This window comes from Lycorma delicatula, chromosome 1 (genome assembly GCF_047948215.1).
Source record: "Lycorma delicatula isolate Av1 chromosome 1, ASM4794821v1, whole genome shotgun sequence".
In the NCBI taxonomy this organism is placed as follows: Eukaryota; Metazoa; Arthropoda; class Insecta; order Hemiptera; family Fulgoridae; genus Lycorma; species Lycorma delicatula.
The window spans coordinates 121,288,136-121,307,748 of record NC_134455.1 but is presented as its reverse complement, the minus strand read 5'-3'; the positions used below and the strand labels follow the sequence as shown (position 1 = coordinate 121,307,748).

Below are 19,613 nucleotides of genomic sequence, written 5' to 3'. Positions count from 1 at the left end.
TATGAAAACAAAGAAATGTCCCACACATTGACCATTATCTAACAAACAGTGAAATATGATGAGGATCAGGTATGGAAACAACAATTATGGCATAGTTTTTTTTTCCTTTTTCTGTTTAGCCTCTGGAACCATTGATTTGTGATGACAAGTTAACCACTAGACCAGCCTGGCGGGCTAATTGTGGCATAGTACTTTGATTTTTTTTAACTTGAGTTTTATAAGTGTTTATCATTCTTTCATTAATAATTTCAATTAATTCTTCACATATTTTTGATGATAATTTTCATTTCCTATTCCTTTTAAATCATATTTTTGACTGAGGTAAAATTCATCAAATTCAGCTAGAAACTACAATGCTTCATGTAGTTTCCACTAGAGCCAGTTGATAATCCAAAACATTTTGGATTATCAACTGGCTCTAGTTGATCCGTTACTTTTTAATCTTTACATGGAACTAGCAGTTAATGATGTTAAAGAACAATTTAGATTCGGAGTAACAGTACAAGGTGAAAAGATAAAGATGCTACGATTTGCTGATGATATAGTAATTCTAGCCGAGAGTAAAAAAGTATTTAGAAGAAACAATGAACGGCATAGATGAAGTCCTACGCAAGAACTATCGCATGAAAATAAACAAGAACAAAACAAAAGTAATGAAATGCAGTAGAAATAACAAAGATGGACCACTGAATGTGAAAATAGGAGGAGAAAAGATTATGGAGGTAGAAGAATTTTGTTATTTGGGAAGTAGAATTACTAAAGATGGACGAAGCAGGAGCGATATAAAATGCCGAATAGCACAAGCGAATTCAAATAACTACTAGACGTTAACAATCGTTGTCGGTTTAGGTTTTGATTTTATCCTTATTACAATGATTCTATCGCTATGTGTCTTGAAATACTCCACTCTCCTCCCTATCTTCTTGTTCATCACGAAACCTACTCCTGCCTGCCCATTATTTGACGCTGAATTAATTACTCTAAAATTACCCGACCAAAAGTCGCCTTCCTCTTCCCACCGAACCTCACTAATTCCTACTATATCCACATTCATCCCATCCATTTCCCTTTTTAAATTTTCTAGCCTACCAACCTTTTTTAAGCTTCTAACATTCCACGCTCCGACTCGCAGAATGTTATTTTTCAATCTTCTGGTGACCCCTTCCTTAGTAGTCCCCACCGGGAGATCCGAACGGGGGACTATTTTACCTCCGGAATATTTTACCAAGGAAGGCGCCTCCATTATTGCTGTGTGAAAATGCATAGAGCCACATTTTCTTGGAAAAAAAAAACAGCTGTAGTTTTCCATTGCTTTCAGCTGCGCAGTACTCAGAGGACTGAGCGATGTTGATATGGCCGTTTAAGTCATTGTGACTCACGCCCCTAACAACTACTGAAAGAGCTGCTGCCCTCTTTCAGGAATCATTCCTTAGTCTGGCTCTCAACAGATACCTCTGCGATATGGTTGCACCTTTGGTCCAGCTACTCTGTATCCCTGAGCACTCAAGCCCCCTCACCGACGGCAAGGTCTCATGATTCATAGAGGAGGGATTTTTTAAAATTAACTTTTTAATAATTGATTTTTTATTATTATTATTCTTTTAAGCTTTAAAAGAAATATAATCATTCTCTTAAATTTTTGATTAAAATAATTTGCAATAAAATATTTTTAAGTACGGTGTATATATTAGGTGTAGAGAAAAATCAGCCAAAAAATACTTATTAACCTGTTGATGGTGAAGCTTTTGGTCCTAGGTTATATGTAGGTAAAAATTACGTACATGCTCTCTTTCATTTTCTAGTAAAGTGGTTGTTACATATAGATATTCATTTAAAACTGTTAAAAAAGGTCTTTATCATTGTGTGTTGCACATAAATAAATAAATAAAAATAAAGTAATATGAAACATATATTTTGCACAATACCTGGTATATTACAGTCTAGCCTTCAAAACAGCTCAAAAAAAATATATATTGCACGTTCAAATTATATTTAATAAAATTAGGAACACATATACTTAGAACTGCATATCATATTTCAAAATAGACATAAATGAATAAAAAAAGAACTTTCTAATTACATATAGAAGAGTATTTACAACTAAATAACATAACATATCAAGAAAACTGAACCACTTTATAAAACATTTTCTTATTATTTATTTTTGTAATACAAATTATGAAGTTCTGAAGTTTCAGAAATACAAATCTTTAACACAATTGACGCATAATTTTCTGGAGCATTCTATACACACGTGCTGTTTACACTTTATGCACATGCTGTTAGTTTTCCTGTGTTTTGTATATGAACATAAAGAACAGTTTTTTCTTTCTTCCAGTTTATCACTGGTGATTGTGGATGAAGTACCAGCAATTTCCTTGTCTTCTGTTCCTCTTGCTGCACATTCGAGAGCGATAGGTTTTAGTTAGTTTAATGATAGAGTTTGTTAGAGATTTTTGGGTTTTGAAACCACTCAAAGAGGAATGGAAGCATCATCTGTATGGCTAGTTTTTTCAAGAAAATATTTCTTGTTTGCACATCACTGGCTACAAAATACTGATATACTGTGAAAGAGTTAAACATAGTTATGGGTATCATGTCACGCAGTACAAACAATGGCCAGCAAATGTCTTTACTTTGTGGAGAATATACACTGCAACAGAAATCCAAAGTATCCATCCCCCTTTTGTTCTATTGTAGAAGTATTCTTTGGTTTACTTGTTTCTTCATCAATTCCGCTGTTATTGTGCATACTTGATACAAAAAAGGAAAATGCGATTCTTTACTTTCTCAGGTAGGAGTGTCATGCCATCTGAAAAACCATAAAGCGTATCATTCAAAGGCCGCTGTCGAGGAGTAACCAGAAATATGGGGGGTTTATCTCTTTTGTTTTGTTTTAGGTTGCCAACATAGTGAGTCCTCACTTTCTCAGCTCTTCAACAGCTTAAATGGAGCTGAAATAATTGTCGGCAGTTATGTTTCTATTTGCATCATGGACAGGCTTTGAAGCTTGAAGTAAAGCCTGAGTAGGCACTATGAGAGTTTTCTCTTCAGGAGAAAAAGTTTTGCTGTCTAAGCCTCTGCCCTTATAAATGTAGGAGTTGTATAAGTAGGACATTTTTGCATTTGTTAGATTCACTAATTTGATGCCTTACTTTGCCGTCTTATTTGACATATAGACAATGAACGGACTTTTTCCTCTAAATGGCAAAAGCGTTTCGTCGACTACAATGTTTGCTAGAAATGTACATTTTTTTGACAGTTGCCTATCAGAATGGAAAAAATATTAGATGTCCAGGCAGCTAGATCCGAAGCATTCAGAGTTGTTTGTGTGTAAGGATTATGAAACCGTAATGCCTTTTTTATAGCTGTGAATCTAACAGTCATAGCTGCTAAATATAGTATGTCCAGTTTCATCTTTACTGAAAAGTGATCTGCAATTTTCGTATTGGACTTAGTGATGGGCGAAAGCCTGTCTAAGCCTCTGCCCTTATAAATGTAGGAGTTGTATAAGTAGGACATTTTTGCATTTGTTAGATTCACTAATTTGATGCCTTACTTTGCCGTCTTATTTGACATATAGACAATGAACGGACTTTTTCCTCTAAATGGCAAAAGCGTTTCGTCGACTACAATGTTTGCTAGAAATGTACATTTTTTTGACAGTTGCCTATCAGAATGGAAAAAATATTAGATGTCCAGGCAGCTAGATCCGAAGCATTCAGAGTTGTTTGTGTGTAAGGATTATGAAACCGTAATGCCTTTTTTATAGCTGTGAATCTAACAGTCATAGCTGCTAAATATAGTATGTCCAGTTTCATCTTTACTGAAAAGTGATCTGCAATTTTCGTATTGGACTTAGTGATGGGCGAAAGCACAAGCATGCCCATAAAATCATTCAGTTCTGAGTGGGATTAGTCCTTGTGATAACTCAAACTTTTTTCTCCCAAACGTGCTCTGACAAATGTGAAATAGAGGTTTGTATACTTCAAAATTTCTTCCATAATATTCAGAGAAAGCAGTTGGTCCCAAACTTTTAGTTTTGTATGTGAATCTCCCGGAACTTCTTTAGCATAACAGGTAAGTCCAGGCAGCGTGCAAAGATTTATGATGTTCTGAGCGGTGGCGTCCTCCTCCTGGATGGTTCTTCAGCACACCACTTCTTTCTGTTTAATCCAACATAAAAACAAGGCGCATCGGAGCACGTGATTTCATCTTGGGAAGGTCATACTGCATTTTTTTCCTGAGTTGCAGCCTCCTCTTCATCATCCTCATAGTCTTCACTTGAATCTTAATTTTCTAGTTCGGACAGAGGGGGTGAAAGACAGTAAATGCTGTAGTTATTTTTGTGCCAGAAAAAGTGGAGGAAAATAAAAAATGCTATTCGAAAATAAGTGTAACTAGATAAAAATTAAACTTTTACAATCATCAACTTCAGTCTCATACACTTCTTCATCTTCTGTATCTGTCACTAAAAGCTTTCTCACCATTTCTGCAAATCCGAGATCATCCGTACAGTAAATATTACTCCTTATATCTTTAGAAGAACTAGATTGATCCATCTAATATTAGAAAAGAAAAGAGAAAAGTTTTAGTGAAATGACTAATATACAAGTTAATAATGAAGTGATAGGCATATAAACAAACTCTAGATGTAAATATAGTTGCAACAGAGCCAGCAAAGAAGGGTAAGTCAAAGGATGGTAAAAACTATCCACCACTTATAGGACTCTGGGGCACATGTAGGTAAAAATTATCTTCCATCTCCAGGGTTCTGTGTCACATGTGGGTAATTTTTATCCACATGTGTACCCAGGTACGTATACAAAGTCTAACCTGGCTTTCAAGAAACTTGAAGGGAAATAAACACCTCAGCACTAGGACCGGGAATAACTGGCACAAATTTACATGGGGTCTTTTTGCCACCCAACTATCAGGTTCGCCAACACAAAAAACACAAATTTCCCTATTGGTAATTTTTACGTACCTGTGACAGTATGGATTAAATTACAATTTTATCTGTGTATGTTTCAAATCTTTTTTATGTCCATCCTCAGAGCTGAAATATAACAAAAAGAACATAGATACAGAGAAAATGGTAAGTCAGGGCAAACTCGGTAGCAACCAGAATGTTATAAATTTAAAAATATTATCATATTTTTCAAAATTAAATGAAAAGAATTTGTAATTTAATAAACTTTTTTATTGCTGTTTATTCTCTACACTAAAAAAAAAATACATATATATTTATATAGTACAATTTAACAACTTCAGCCATATGTAAAATGAATTAAGATATTTCCAGAATAATTAATAAATATTTTTCACAAAAAATATAATACCAACAATATTGTAGCCCTTTACTTTTACCTTCCCATCTAGTAGTAAGCTGAGCTAAAGTTGAAGGGAAAGTGCTGTAATTGGTCCAATTTGGGTAAATTCAGTTTTCATCGGATGTTGACGTTTTGATACCTTAGAAACCCAAAAATTACCAACAATATTGTTGTAGCCCTTTACTTTTACTTTCCTGTCTAGCGCTATAGCTGTAGAAGGGAAAGTATTGTAATTGATCCAGTTTGGACGTATGCAGTTTCCACTAGATCTTGACAAATTGACACCTAAGGAACCCAAAAAACTGGATGGAAATTTTATGGATGTTTGTATGTACGAGGTATGTGAGAAAATGAATGAGACTGACTTTTTACTTACCAAAGTTTTTATTTTTTTAAACAATAATATTATCGCCTTCATAGTAGTTCCCTTGGGCAGCTATACACTGGTGGAGTTGTTGTTCCCACTCCTAGTAGCAGCGCAGGAAGGCTTCAACTAGTAGGGCTTTTAACTAGTCGGTCACAGTCTTTTGAATGATCTCCAGAGTTCCAAAATGACATCCTTTTAAGACATATTTCAATTTTGGGAAAAGGAAAAAGTTACAAGGACTCAAATCAGGTAAATAGGGGGTTTTAGGAACCGTAGGATGCGTTTTGAGGTCAAAAATTCCCTGAAGTTGAAGGTCTCCCTGAGCAAGGTTGATCTTCAATGTGTTCTCAGCCTTCCAAAAATGATTTGTGCCAGCGGAAAACTTGTGCTCTTGATAAGCAATGTTCCCTGTAGCCCTGTTTCAAATTTTCAAAGGTCACACTCGCGGATTCCCCAAGTTTAACACAAACCTTGATTGCACAATGTTGCTCTAAATTCCGATGCTCCATTTTCATAACACACAACAAAAATACAACTTCACTGATGGCTGAACGGAGTTGAAACTCGTACTGAGCATGTGGAAGGGTTGAACAAACCGGTCTAGCACAGACCGGTAGATACAGCGTTGCCAGATTGCTTGCAGTGTTACCAATCTCATTACTTTTCTCATAGGCCTCGTATGTGTGTGTGTGTTCAGTGCCTCACAACTTATACCTTCAGAACTACTGGACCGATTTTGACCAAAGTTGGTCAGATTACTTCTGTATAAGGGGCATTAATACCATTAAATTTTCAACTTAAAGGGTCAAGGGGTGAGGATGCACAGCAAGGATACCCTCAATATCTCAAGTTTTCACCTAATTAAGGTTTTATTTTTCTTAGGCACATTTGTTAACAATTAAAAAATAATAATATTTACAAAAAAAGGTACGAAAATCACACCCCCACTCCAAAAATGCTGTAAACTAGTGGCTAACTGGATATACTGTATCAATAGACCCCCCTGTCTCCACAAGGAGCAATAATATAGCATTGATGTATTTTAAATTAAGTTATGTGTGTAAGCCATGCACCAGAAAAAGCCACATGACAGGATAGTCCTACAACTGTGTTGTCAGCTTTTTTTTTCTCTTGGGAATATTGGCACTAAAAATTATATTTTTATTCTTCTGTAATAAAACACCAAAATTACATAAAACGGATTAAAAAGTACTATTCTTTTAATGTAGTAAAATATATATAATATTTAATATAACATAAAAATAAAAAATAAATCTATATAAATAAAAATGTAAATGTTAGTTTGTTCAAAATAATAAATCTCTGAAAGTTCTTCACCGATTGCTTTGAATTTTGACACAACATTGCATTTGAATATGTGCGTGTTTTTATATACCTACTATTTATATATTTAAGATGTTACATCTGTGACAGGTAAAAACATGTTTTTTTTTTTTTTTAAAAACAGCGCTATCTGTTGGACGTAAAAGCAACACACACTATACTAAATATTTTACAGTTCTATTTCAATGTTTCTGATATGTGTGTCCGTTATAGACTAAAAAAGCTACTGGACCGATTTACACAGGAGAAAAGGGAGAAAGGAAAAAAATCTGAAAAGAAAGAAATCGAAAAAGGTAAAAGGAAAGAAGGTAAAAAGGGATGAACGAAAAAAGGGAAAAGGGGAGAAAGAGGAAAGGGAAAGAAAAATGGAGGAGGAAAAGGAAATAGGGAAAAAAAGGGGAAATGTGGGACAGGGAAAGGGAATGTGGTACAAATAAAAATGTGGAAATGGAAAGGGGGAAGGGTAAAAGGGAAACATTAAATTTTGTAAAGTTCTGTAATGTTCATTTTGTTAATGTTTTATCAAACTTTCAATTGTTCATTTAATGTATATAAATACTCAAATCTAGCAGTACCAAAGCATTGTTGGATCTGCTAGTAAATAATAATAATATAAACAAACAATAAGAATATATAAAATAATTAATATATAATATTAAAAATTAATATAATTTTTTAAATTTCTTAAGTTTATAGAGCTTAATGTAATATTATAAATATCAATATCTCAAAGACATGTTCACCTTTTCACTTGCTGATTTCTATTACAACAAAGCTTTTCATTTGTATTTGTAATCATTAACTCTTAATTTGAAATCATTAGCGAATCCAAAAGGCTTACAAGGAGAGGTCATTGAAAATTTTAAAAATATATTTAACTTTTTTTGTTAGGATACTAAAGTTGTAATGTAAAATTTGTGGTTGGCATTGATAAATATAGAAAATTAACTTCTAACAAAAAAAAAAGTTGAAGGATAATCAGGAAATACTTTTTTGTCATCACAAAAAACAAAATACCTCCTAATATTTTTTCAGATTTTAAAAAGAAAACAATTTTTATTTTTTATGTATTTTTAAAATTTTTTAAAGGTATTACTTATTTTTTATCTTTTTAAAAAAATACAGCAAGTTAATCTCCAAGGGGAGATTCCTACTTTGGATATGCCATTGTTACTGATTCAATTCTATTATTTTGTCAATTATTCTGATGACATTTATTTGTATTATTTAAAAATAATAACATAGTATTCTATATTTCTAAAGATAGAATACTGAAGCTAGGCTCCTTCGAATTATAGACCCGAAAAATATGTTTTATTTGTCTATTGATTAACACAAAACTGGAAGCTGCTTAGTGTTCCAGTGAATGATTGTTGATTATCACTTGGATTATGATCCTGTAGACGTATATTTTTGGGTATTTAGGAAGTTGTCATCATTGCATTAGGCTATTAAAAGTTTTAACCACATTTCATTATTTCTTCAGCAAATATTGATTAGATGTAATTGTAGTTTTCTGATTTCCTATAAGTTGCATAAAAAGATATGCAAGTCCTTATGTATCATTTTATGATTCTAAAATCAGGGTTATAGTTTCATTATTAAATGTGAAATATTTTTTTTTCTTTTAAATGACAATCGTTTAAAAAAAATACAATTCATATTTGTATTAGATTACTTTAATGAAGTATTTGAACCCTATGTACAATGGTGTTTTGTTTTATATATTTTTACTTTGAAAAGAAGAGTAAATGTATTCCAAGAGAAATCCAACCTTGTTACTTGGGTTGACCAAATTTAATATGTAGGTTAAAAATGATTTTTATAAAAGTATTTATAAATGTAACATAAAAAATCAAGGGCCCCTCCGGGATTTGAACCCGGGACCTCCTGCACCCAAAGCAGGAATCATACCCCTAGACCAAGAGGCCATGTAACATGGGGTTGCCTCTATACTACTTTATATTATAAAATTATTCCAGTTTTTGATAATACAAAGAAGAATTTTATTATTCACGCCAGCAAGTTATAATGTTTTCTATCACATAAAACAGTCGTCCTAAACAAGCTTCACAAGATTAAATTACTAGTCCAAATAAAATATCGATTTATGAATGAGAGGTGATGTAATTAAAATTTATTTAAATAGAAATAATACAAGATTTTAATTAGGTAGCACTTCTAATATTATAAACTATTTTTAAATAGTTACATTTTTTGAATGAACTTTTTTTTTTGTAAATGTTGCTCATCCTGATTTACGGACATCTTTTATACAGCTGGTCGGTTTGTGTTTGATCGCAAGTTGGTGGGTTCGTTTATAGTTTGTTACATGTGTTGTGTAATTTTTTTTGTTTTGTGATGACCAGAAGGCTTCTTTATATTTGGTCGTATTTGCAGGCTTATTGGTGAAGTGTTATTGGTAATTGATTTATTTGTTAATAACTTAAGTTTATTTAGCCGCCATTTCCAAGCGTGCTGTTATCCAGTCGCAGTTATCATTAGAGTGTATTTACAGTTTTGTGCCACTTTTTAGGTTGCACTTAAAGAAATGTGTTTTTAGGCATAATTTAAATATATTATTAGAAATTGGTTATTGGATTTTTATTACATTTTTAATATATATTTTTTTGTAATAAGTTAGGTTAAAAGTAAATTATTTCGGTGTTTAACTTTTGTGAAGTAGTCGTATTTTATTCATCGTTATCTTTGTAGAAAATTTGTTTTCGATTGAATTAACGATAAACTTAGCCCACAGAAAACATCCTCTAGCATTCAGACTATTGGAATGAACGCAGAGTACTAAACATGAAAAGAAAGTTGAACGAGATTTGAAAGTTTACCGCTTAAGACAAACAGTATTAAAAAAAAAATTATTATCACAAATGCTCCTCTACTGATGTTATAATATAGGGTGATCAATTTTATATATTTGTTTTATACGATCTTATTAAATACATCTTTGTAATAATTAATATTTTTCCAATTAATTAGCAGGTTGTAATAAGAGGATGTTAGCCAATTAATCTAGCAGTAGAGATAAATACATTCCTATTATTAGATGCATAATGATGTTTTTTCACATTTTGTCCTTTATGTACGGTAATTGGGTATTTTTGGTTTTACAGCCTTCTAGGTGGTGCACTTTTTGATACTCTGACTTCACTTTATTTTATATCGTTTGTGTTTTAATAGTATTGTTACAAAATATGTTAATATAATTATATAATTTTCAGTTAAAAATATTTGTTTTGATTTTATTAATTATTAAAAATATATATTTTTCTTAATATTCTCTAATAAAGTTATAAGAAAACAATTTTTGTTAATTTTTAAAAATGCATATCATGTTAATCCGCTAAACTTATATTGACATCAGTAGGTGAAAATTTTAACTTTGGCAGAAGTTTGTATAACCAGTTAGGCTTTGGTAGTTTAAAACTATTTCAGTTTTACGTAGTATTTAATTTGCAATCTCAAAGTGAATATTTTGAATCTTCTTCTGATTGAATGGAATACAGTTACTTTTCTGCAAAATTAAGGGAAATCTTTAATAAACTGGTACTTGGAATAATCATGGTGTGGTTACTATCTGATATTTAAATAAAAATTTATTCTTCGGTAAATATTCATGTCAGAACATAATGGGAAAGTGTAAAATTATTTTTCCTTTCAGAATTATGATCCCTTTTTATCTGAACTTGTAAACTATGCTAGTTAAGTGTTTGGTAATATCTAAGTAACTGTTAATTGTGAGCAATTACTTGATCAACCTCAATTTTGTTCATACTTTATTATACCATAGTAGATATGCTTATGATTAGGAAAATACAAAATTTAAAAATGTTGTATTACCTTTTCTACGCTCTGAAACTGTTCAAAACCTGAAATTTGTTTTGTTGAAGCTGCTGATAATTATTTTGATCAGATACAGGAATTAGAAGGTAATAAAGTATTTAAACTGGCTCCTTGTCACCCTGTGGTAAACCTAATGGAATTAATTTGGGCAAAAATAAAAAATGGCTGCTACATTCACCATAATGAATGAGGTCAATAAACTGAGAGAAATAGTTGGAAGAAATTTGTAGAACTGGATACTGAGTTTTGAAAAAAATGTGATTATTTTGTATATGTTGGTTAGATGATTATTACAAGGCAGACAGGGCTATGGGCAAGTAATCTGAAAGAATGATAATTTAAAATAACAGCAGTAATAGTGATGAAAATTAATCATTTGATTGTGAAATGAAGAAAGAGAAGAAATGGGTGGGATTGAGCCATTATATAATAAACTATTAACCTTTAAATTGTTTTGGATGTTTATACTTATTGTAAATAACTAAATATTACATTTATGTAAAAATTTTGTGTAAAATTAATATATTTTTTATAAATAAATAAATGAGAATTATTTAAAACAAAATAAATAGGCCTAACTAAAAAAAGTAAATAAAAATCAAGTAAAAAAGTTAAACCTATATTGGATTAAAAAATGATCACTGAAAGATAAAAACATTAATCTCAGGAGACAGGTGGCTGGCCACAGAAAGACACATACACTCAAGAAGTGTATGTTTCACCTCATTCAGGTGCTGCAGCAGAGTAATTCTCACATCAACTCTATAATATTCTATATCTATAATATTCCTTCCAATTAGAGTGAAAACTATGGTTATAAGACTTAGACTTACTGTACAACTATTATTTTATGAAATGTTAATTTTGGTTGTATATTTGAAAATGGTACAGGGACAGGTGAAGTCATCAAATTTGCTCCCTAATTCTTCTGAGCAGTATTTTCATGTTTACTATTAGTTAAACCATAAGATATTAATTTGTACCAAACATAAGTAGGAAGTTATTTCTGTTATTTGGTAGGTTTTTAATTTTATATTTTGTTTTAGGCAATTTCTGGCAGTTTGTTGTGGGCTTCCTTCACAGATGGCGCCTGTACCCCTTGAGGGGCACCAGACCCCTGTGGGGAATAATGTTCCAACAGAAGGAAATAGAGGTGGCTCCATCTCGCTTGGTGTTCTTATAGATTTCATTGTGCAAAGAACGTACCATGAGCTGACTGTCTTAGCTGAACTGTAAGTTTTTGTTTAAAATATTAGATGAACACCTCTAACTACAGAGTACTGTTAAAATTGTGTTCTTTTGAAAGAAATCTGTATTTAATCTTCTACCCATTGATAAAACAGTTTTTTACTATTAATATAGCAATTATTATAGAAGTTAGATTATTATTACTAGTTGTTCATTTAAATGTCTTGTCATTTAATGTCATTTAAATTTTATTTGTAAATGCAGCTTTAAGAGGTAAAAAGTAAGAAAATTTTTTTTATATAAAGAATTTAATTTAAAACAATTGAAATATCTAAAGAAATTAATCAGTTATGAAAAAGTATTGTTAATTTGTAGACAAATTTAAATGTTTAAAGTTATTTTTAAGATGCCTATAATAAATTATACTATTTGCTACGTTTTGTTTATGATGTTTGGTACGGATATTAATTTAAAAATAAAATTATTTTCTACTATAAATTAAAACAGAATTTATTAGGTGTTTAAAAAAAAAATCACTTCAAAGTGTTTTCAACTGTCTTTGTGACCATCCGCAGTGTTTACTGCTGCTGTTTTTACACTCTGGTGTCAGATGATGTTACTGTTGGCAGTTTTTTTAATTAGAGACATTTATTTAGGTTTTTTTTTTGTCTTCAGTCATTTGACTGGTTTGATGCAGCTATTATTATTACCTATTATTTAGGTATAGCCAGAAAATTTGTTGGTTTTGAATTTTACATTTGTGCTTTCTTTCTTACATGTTTATTTATTTGGGACTTGTGCATAAATTGGCACGCATATTTTAGTATTAATTAATAGTATTAGAATTAATAATAGTGTATAACATTTCCATTTTTACATGTTAGAATAACTCAATTATAAGCAGTAATTACTGTATTTATTATTTAAATAATCAAAACATTACTGTTAATTTGACAAGGTTAGCGAGCATAGTTTATGTTCTGTTATATTATCATAACCTTACCAAACGTAACCTACACTTGGTGCTTGCTAACCTCATCTAATTAACCCCTTCCCAGTCACCAATGTATATGTTTGTCAGTGGCAAGTGTCAAAAAAAAGGTCACCCTGGTGACCTTTTTGGATTATTCATCTCACAATTTTTGTCTGATTTTATTTCATTCTATGTGACATTTGCCTTTCTAGGTTACAGTTGATATTATTCCCACAATTAATTGTTTTTATGATAGCAGATATTGATATTGTTGATGTATGCAATGGTAGTGATAAATAGTCTTGTTTTCATCAATACTGTACTGTTTACATTTTGTTTTGTTAGTAGCCGGTCTGTTAACGTTTTCTTTTATTTATTTTTTTTGTGGTATGTTTATTGGTTTTATTTGTGAGTAGGGAATCAGTATTTTTGAAAACAAGTGTGTGTATCATTATATTATTTATATTTTACCTGTTTTGTTATTTTTTTGTATTTACTACATTTTATCCTGAAAACAGTCTGGTTTAGCAATTTTGAGGTTACTTTGATGGTTTTTTTTTTTTTTTTGCTGGTTGCCGTTCTGTTTTTTTTTTTGAAAGCAAGTGTGTGTAGAACTTTTTATTATTTATTTTACCTATTTTTGTTTTTACAATGGCTTCGTCTAAATTATCTGATTAGCTATTAGCTATTTTCAGATTATTAAACAATCTTGATTCTGACAGTGATTGTTATAGTGTTAGTTCAGATGGTTTAGATGACATAGAGGAAACATTTTTACAAGAAGAATGTGAAGTAATTATGATAATGTAGTTGTATAAAATGATAAAATGATAATGCCAAACAACCCTAATGATAACAATACAAATTTGCCTAATGTAAAAGATCTAAATTGGGTGAGGTACCAGTTACCTGATCTCTACTGTGAGCCTTTCCAGTTTACTAGTCAGTCTGGTATCTGAGTTAATGTAGTTGATAAGAATGATGTGTGCAGTTTTTTTAAACTTTTTGTTACACATGAACTTATAGATGAATTAGTGAAACTAACAAAATCTGTGCAGAAGACTTCCTTTCAATCAAAGTGTTAGTCCAGTTATCCAGATTTTATAATTGGAAATCCAGTAATAAAAATGAAATTTTTGTTCTTGCTCTTTACTTAGTGCGTGGTCTAATTTGGAAGCCTGATATTGATAGATATTTTATTGAAAAATCTTTGTTTTCAACTCCATATATTCCAACACTTATGACACAAAGAAGACTAAAAATGTTGTCCCACTTCTTACATTTTAGTGATAATAAAAAAACTATCTCAAAAGAAAACAAAAAGTATTTTAAAATAAAACTAATACTTGATTATATAATTATAAATTTTCTGTGGTATATAAACCGGAAAAGGAACTTGCCATAGATGAAAGTCTGTTATTGTGGAAAGGACGGTTGTCCTTTTATGCAGTTTATCAAAATTAAAAGAGATTGGCTTGATTTAAAAACATATATTTTATTGGAGGGTAAATCTGTTTATATTTATACATTATTAATGTGTACCGGTAAAAAAACTAACATTGTTGCTAATTATTTGAAAAGCATCTAAGCTACAAATGTAGTGCTTACTTTGGCGAATGAGTTGTTCAATAAAGGACCCTGCATGTATACAGATAATTTTTACTTCAGCCCTGAATTAGCCCTTGCTCTTACAAACTGAAATACAGATTTAGTAGAGACAGTAAGAAGCAACAGGAGAGGCATACCCAAAGAACTAATCAAAGAAAAACTTCAGAAGAATGAGATATCAACTTTATGTGAAAAACAAGGCAAAATTATGCTGTTGAAATGGATTGATACGTACCCAGTTCTTTGTTTATCAACTTGACATAAACTAGACATGGTTGAAGTCAAAAGAAAGAGGAAAAAGGTCATGGTACCCACAATTATCAGTGATTACAATTCTTTCATGGGCGAAGTCGATAAAGCTGATCAGTTGTTGAGTGCTTATCTGCTGGAAAGAAAATGACAAAAAATTAGTTTTAAAAAAGAGTTTAAACATATTATAAACATGTGCATATTCATTGCCCATGTCTTGTAGCAAAATTGTGCAGGTAAAATGTCTTCTCTTCAGTTTAGAGTAGCACTTGTTGAAGCCATTGTAGAAAAATACTACGCTGGAAAACAAAAGAAGGGTAGACTATCAATGAAAGAAGATCCATTACATTTGAAAGAACGACACTTTCTAGACAATGTACAAAATATAGATAAAAATAAAACTGCAGCCAGAAGATGCGTTGTTTGCTCATATAATAAGCGATGTGACAAAAAAGTAGATATCAATATTTGGAATGTGATGTCGGATTGTGTGCGACACTGTGTTTTAAGGTATTCCATAAAAATCCTATTAGTTTGTTTCTAAAAAGTGTAAATAGTGCGTAAATAAAGAGTGTTGTGTTTAATTAAGTATTTTACAATTTTTATTGTTATGGAAGACATCAGAAGGATTAAGCATTTCCACTAAAAGGTTGGTTAGCTTAATTTTTAAAAAAATACTTTAAAACTTTTTGTCTTAAAAAGTGTTTTTCACAACTAAAACTAGGTTTTTACCGTATAAATAGACAAAACAAAGAAAGTTAAGCAATAAAAAAATCGGACAAAATAACAGTTTGTGGGGTCAAAAAATCTGTCTGGTAAGCGGTTAATGTTAAATATATTAATTATATATATTATTCTCCAAAATTGGAGGTAATTAATCAGATTCACCGATAATTACACATAATCACCAGATTAATCATACAGATTAATTTTATACAGATTTGATCGTGGATACAGGTGTTCTTTGGTGGTTGGGCTTCAAGTAACCACACATCTTAGGAATTGTCGACCTGAGACTGTACAAGACTACACGTCATTTACATTCATACATATCATCCTTATTCACCCTCTGAAGTAATAACTTACAGTGGTTCCAGAGGCTAAACAAAAAAAGAGAATGAATATATATAATAGTTGTATATGTAAAAAAAAAAAAAAAATAATAATACAACTTTAAATATGCATGTCAGTTAATGCTCAAGTACCATGTATTTTATAGTGTTTATGAGTGTTAAGATGTGTTATTTTCTTGTGTGTGTAGAATATTGAGGTTACTGTAGTGATAATGGATTTGTGATTTGTGTCAATAAGATGATTGACAAATGTTGACGTTACATTTCTTTGAAGGGTGTTTTTTAAGTGTTCCTTTTTCTTCACTAGAAACTACATCTTATTAAACCGTTGTAGAACAATGAATCAGAAAAGTCTGTATTTTCTATGACATTCTGTTTGTCTGATGATTGTTTTATGTATGATAATTTTTGTGTTTGTATGTTATATTCGAGTTTTTTAAAGTTGAGAATAATTTTCACAGTGTTTCTTACTTCCTTGTAATTTGGATTTTGTAAGATCCAAATTTTTTGGATTTAGATGAATTTTTTGGAAACTAGTCAAAATGGATTCTGGGATGGGAAAAATGGATATTTCCGTTGAAATCTGAAAACAAATTTTTCACAATCATAATACATCCTTTACTTCGTGGAAGGAAGTAATAATTCAATAAAATCTAATTCATAAATGAATAATTACTTCCTTGTTGAAGTAAAGGAAGTATTGCAATTGCCAAAAATTTTGGTTTCAGATTTCCACAGAAGTGTCCATTTTTACAATCCCTGAATCCATTTTGACTAGTTTTGGCATGACGTCTTTACATACATACATACGTATGTATCTCGTATAACTCAAAAACGATTAGCCGTAGAATGTTGAAATTTTGTACTAAGGACTGTTGTAACATCTAGTTGTGCACCTCCTCTTTTGATTGCAATCGACTGGGCGAAAAATCTGTATACAATCAGACTTCTAAATAAAGGGGTTTCTATTTTGAAACATTTGGACTTTGGATTTTTTCTTAACTGCAGTATAAGCCCTTAGAGCTTTTCAACTATATATCATAAGTGGTATTTATTTTCATTGGTTTCCGAGTTATAAACAAATAAAATTTTCATTAATGAAATATTTGGATCTTACAAGGGGAAGGCACGTCGGTTTGAATCCGACTTCATATATACATTTATTTTTTTTAACACTTCTTTTAATTTAAATTTATTGATTTATTAATAATTATTAACCTCTGATTGAAAAAACATGTTTAACAATATATAATAATTTAATAATAACAGTACAAAAGAAAAATATGAAAAAAAATCTAAGTTATTGGTGAAATAAAATTTTATGTTCTTTTAATTTTAATTCAAAAAAATTTATAATCAGAAGTTAATAATTATTAATAAATCAGTATATATAAATTAAAAAAAAAAAAAAAATGTATATGAAGTTGGATTCAAACTAATGTGTGCATGTTTACGGATCTGACATGTTCTCACTTTCACCACATATCTACTTGAGCGATGTGATACAAAATTAATATATAGACTAATATAAAACACTAAGGAAATTTTCAGGGCCATTTTTCTTGAGTATAATTGAATATTGTGTGTTAATATGTTGTGATGAAGATACATAACAGTCAGTGTACTATTCACATATGCAATATGGTTCAAATCGGTGTCCTAAAGCTTGTGCCTTCCCCTTGTTAACTACAGCAATGGATCTTTGGATCTTAGGTGCCTTTTACTGATTTAACCTTTTGTTAAAAAAAGGTACTATAGTTATTTTCTTTCACAATTACAAAGTAATTTGCTTACGAAAAACTATTTATTAAAAAAGAAAATGTGTATATGTAATTTAATAGGTCTACAAGGAAGTCACGTGGTGTCCACGGAGATTTTTCATTTCCACTAATGTGACATATAATTTTAAAATTTAATTTGTGTATATGTAAGTGTTATGCTTTATTTTATAAGTTGCTCTTATATCCGTTTACTTGTGCTAGGCATTCTATCACTTTGGATTTTTTGTACGATCTTCAGGTGACAGGGGGTTGTGTTAATTAGTTATAAAACATTTTTCAAAACAATAGTTTACATTAGGTTGGGTTTGAGTTGTGAATGTGTCAGTTTCTGTTATTATTGGTTTTCGGAAATTTTGAAGGTATCGATTTTGTTCATTTTTTTTTTTTATGATGGAGTCAAAAATATTAATTTTTTATTATGTGAATCTTTTCCTGAAGATTTAATTTTTGTTTATGTATGTTAATAGTTTTCATTGTCTTGTTTTGCCTTCATAGAATAAGGTGGTAAAAAATCAATTATCTGACCAGTATATTGTTTTGTGAGCATGTCTGTTATTGGTGAGTATTGCCATTATAAAATGGTAATGCAGAAAATAACTATCACAGATATCTTTAATTGCTATATAAATTATTGAGCTATAGCTAGCTCTCTTTTTATTATGTAAAGCATGATTTTATTAATGTTGATAATAAATAAACTGCATGAATATATGATAAACAAAACTAAAAAATATCAGCCGGGTCTTTGTTACACAATCATATGTAGCAAATGTGGGTAGTTTTTTTTTTGGTGAGGGGAGTGAATTGTCCTTTCATCTGAAGGGGTTGGTAAATCTCAGATTGAAAATGGGTGGTTATGCAATGATCCCAGCCAGAGTAGCAGTCTGTATAATCAGCCATTGCATGTGGAGTATTATTCAAATAGTTGTTTTTGGAAACTTTGTTAATGTGGTGGGATGCAGTTGCAACTAATGATCTTGGATTGCAGCAGTCATTTTTCTGATCTCCTCAGAGTATACAAAAGTTTTGTTCAAACCATATGTTGTAGTTTGGGTATTTTTGTAAATTTTTTTTCTATATTCATCATTGCAACTACTTGCGTTAAAGTTATTGTTTCAGAGGTATTAAAAATTTGTTCTTAAATTGTAAAAGGTAACACATTTACTTTGCGAAGCGCCTTCAATCAGTACAAGAGTTTCAAACACTTTTCAACTCAAGTTCAAGTCATATGGATGAATCAAAAAAATAATTGAAGTGTCAGAAGTACACGTCAAAGTACATAAAAGCATAGCTGTGTTTTATTTCGGTTGCTAATTTGGAAAATTTCCTCTTTTGCACACAGTGTTTCTGTATTGCATGGTAGCGTGATAATTTTAAGTGACATTTTGTTTTCAAAATACTCTTAGAAAATTGTAAGTACAAATTATCTATTAATCTTTTATGACAGTGAGTTCCAGTTCTGAAATTTAGTGCCATTAATACAGAGATGCTGCTTATAAAACTACCCATTTTGTGCGCAGAAAATACTGGTCTCTAATTTCATTTTATGTTACGGATACATTACTTATCTATCATTAATTACTAATAGACTATCTATTAGCATTACTGATAGATTATTGTGAAGGATGGCATCTTTGATATTGCTAACAAACCATTGATTAATATGATTAGTGATTTCGCAACATTACTTATTACTTTTTAATATATCTATAAATAGTGATATACAATTGAGGGAACAGTCATATCTTGATGTGACTTGCAGTCATATCAAGATATGAAAAAAAATATCATCTGCAGGTGTTGTATTTGTTACAGCAAATTCCAGCTGTTACTATTCAA

The 19,613-nt window shown here is 30.7% G+C and overlaps 1 protein-coding gene and 1 non-coding gene across 4 annotated transcripts in view; one reads left to right on the top strand and one right to left on the bottom strand.

Moving 5' to 3' along the window:
* Positions 1 to 8,903: 8,903 nt before the first annotated feature.
* TRNAP-UGG (transfer RNA proline (anticodon UGG)) lies at positions 8,904 to 8,975 on the bottom strand. The gene has a single exon. It is a non-coding gene; the product is annotated as a tRNA-Pro (tRNA).
* Positions 8,976 to 9,318: 343 nt separating this feature from the next.
* The window catches only part of MED14 (mediator complex subunit 14), a 130,384-nt gene continuing 120,089 nt past the window's right edge, over positions 9,319 to 19,613 (top strand). For all 3 annotated transcript variants that reach the window (XM_075360179.1, XM_075360170.1, XM_075360159.1), the window contains exons 1-2: positions 9,319 to 9,466; positions 11,949 to 12,134. In XM_075360179.1, coding sequence (XP_075216294.1) covers positions 11,986 to 12,134 — 149 coding nt within the window. In that variant the 5' untranslated portion in view covers positions 9,319 to 9,466; positions 11,949 to 11,985. The remainder of the gene's footprint in view (positions 9,467 to 11,948; positions 12,135 to 19,613) is intronic.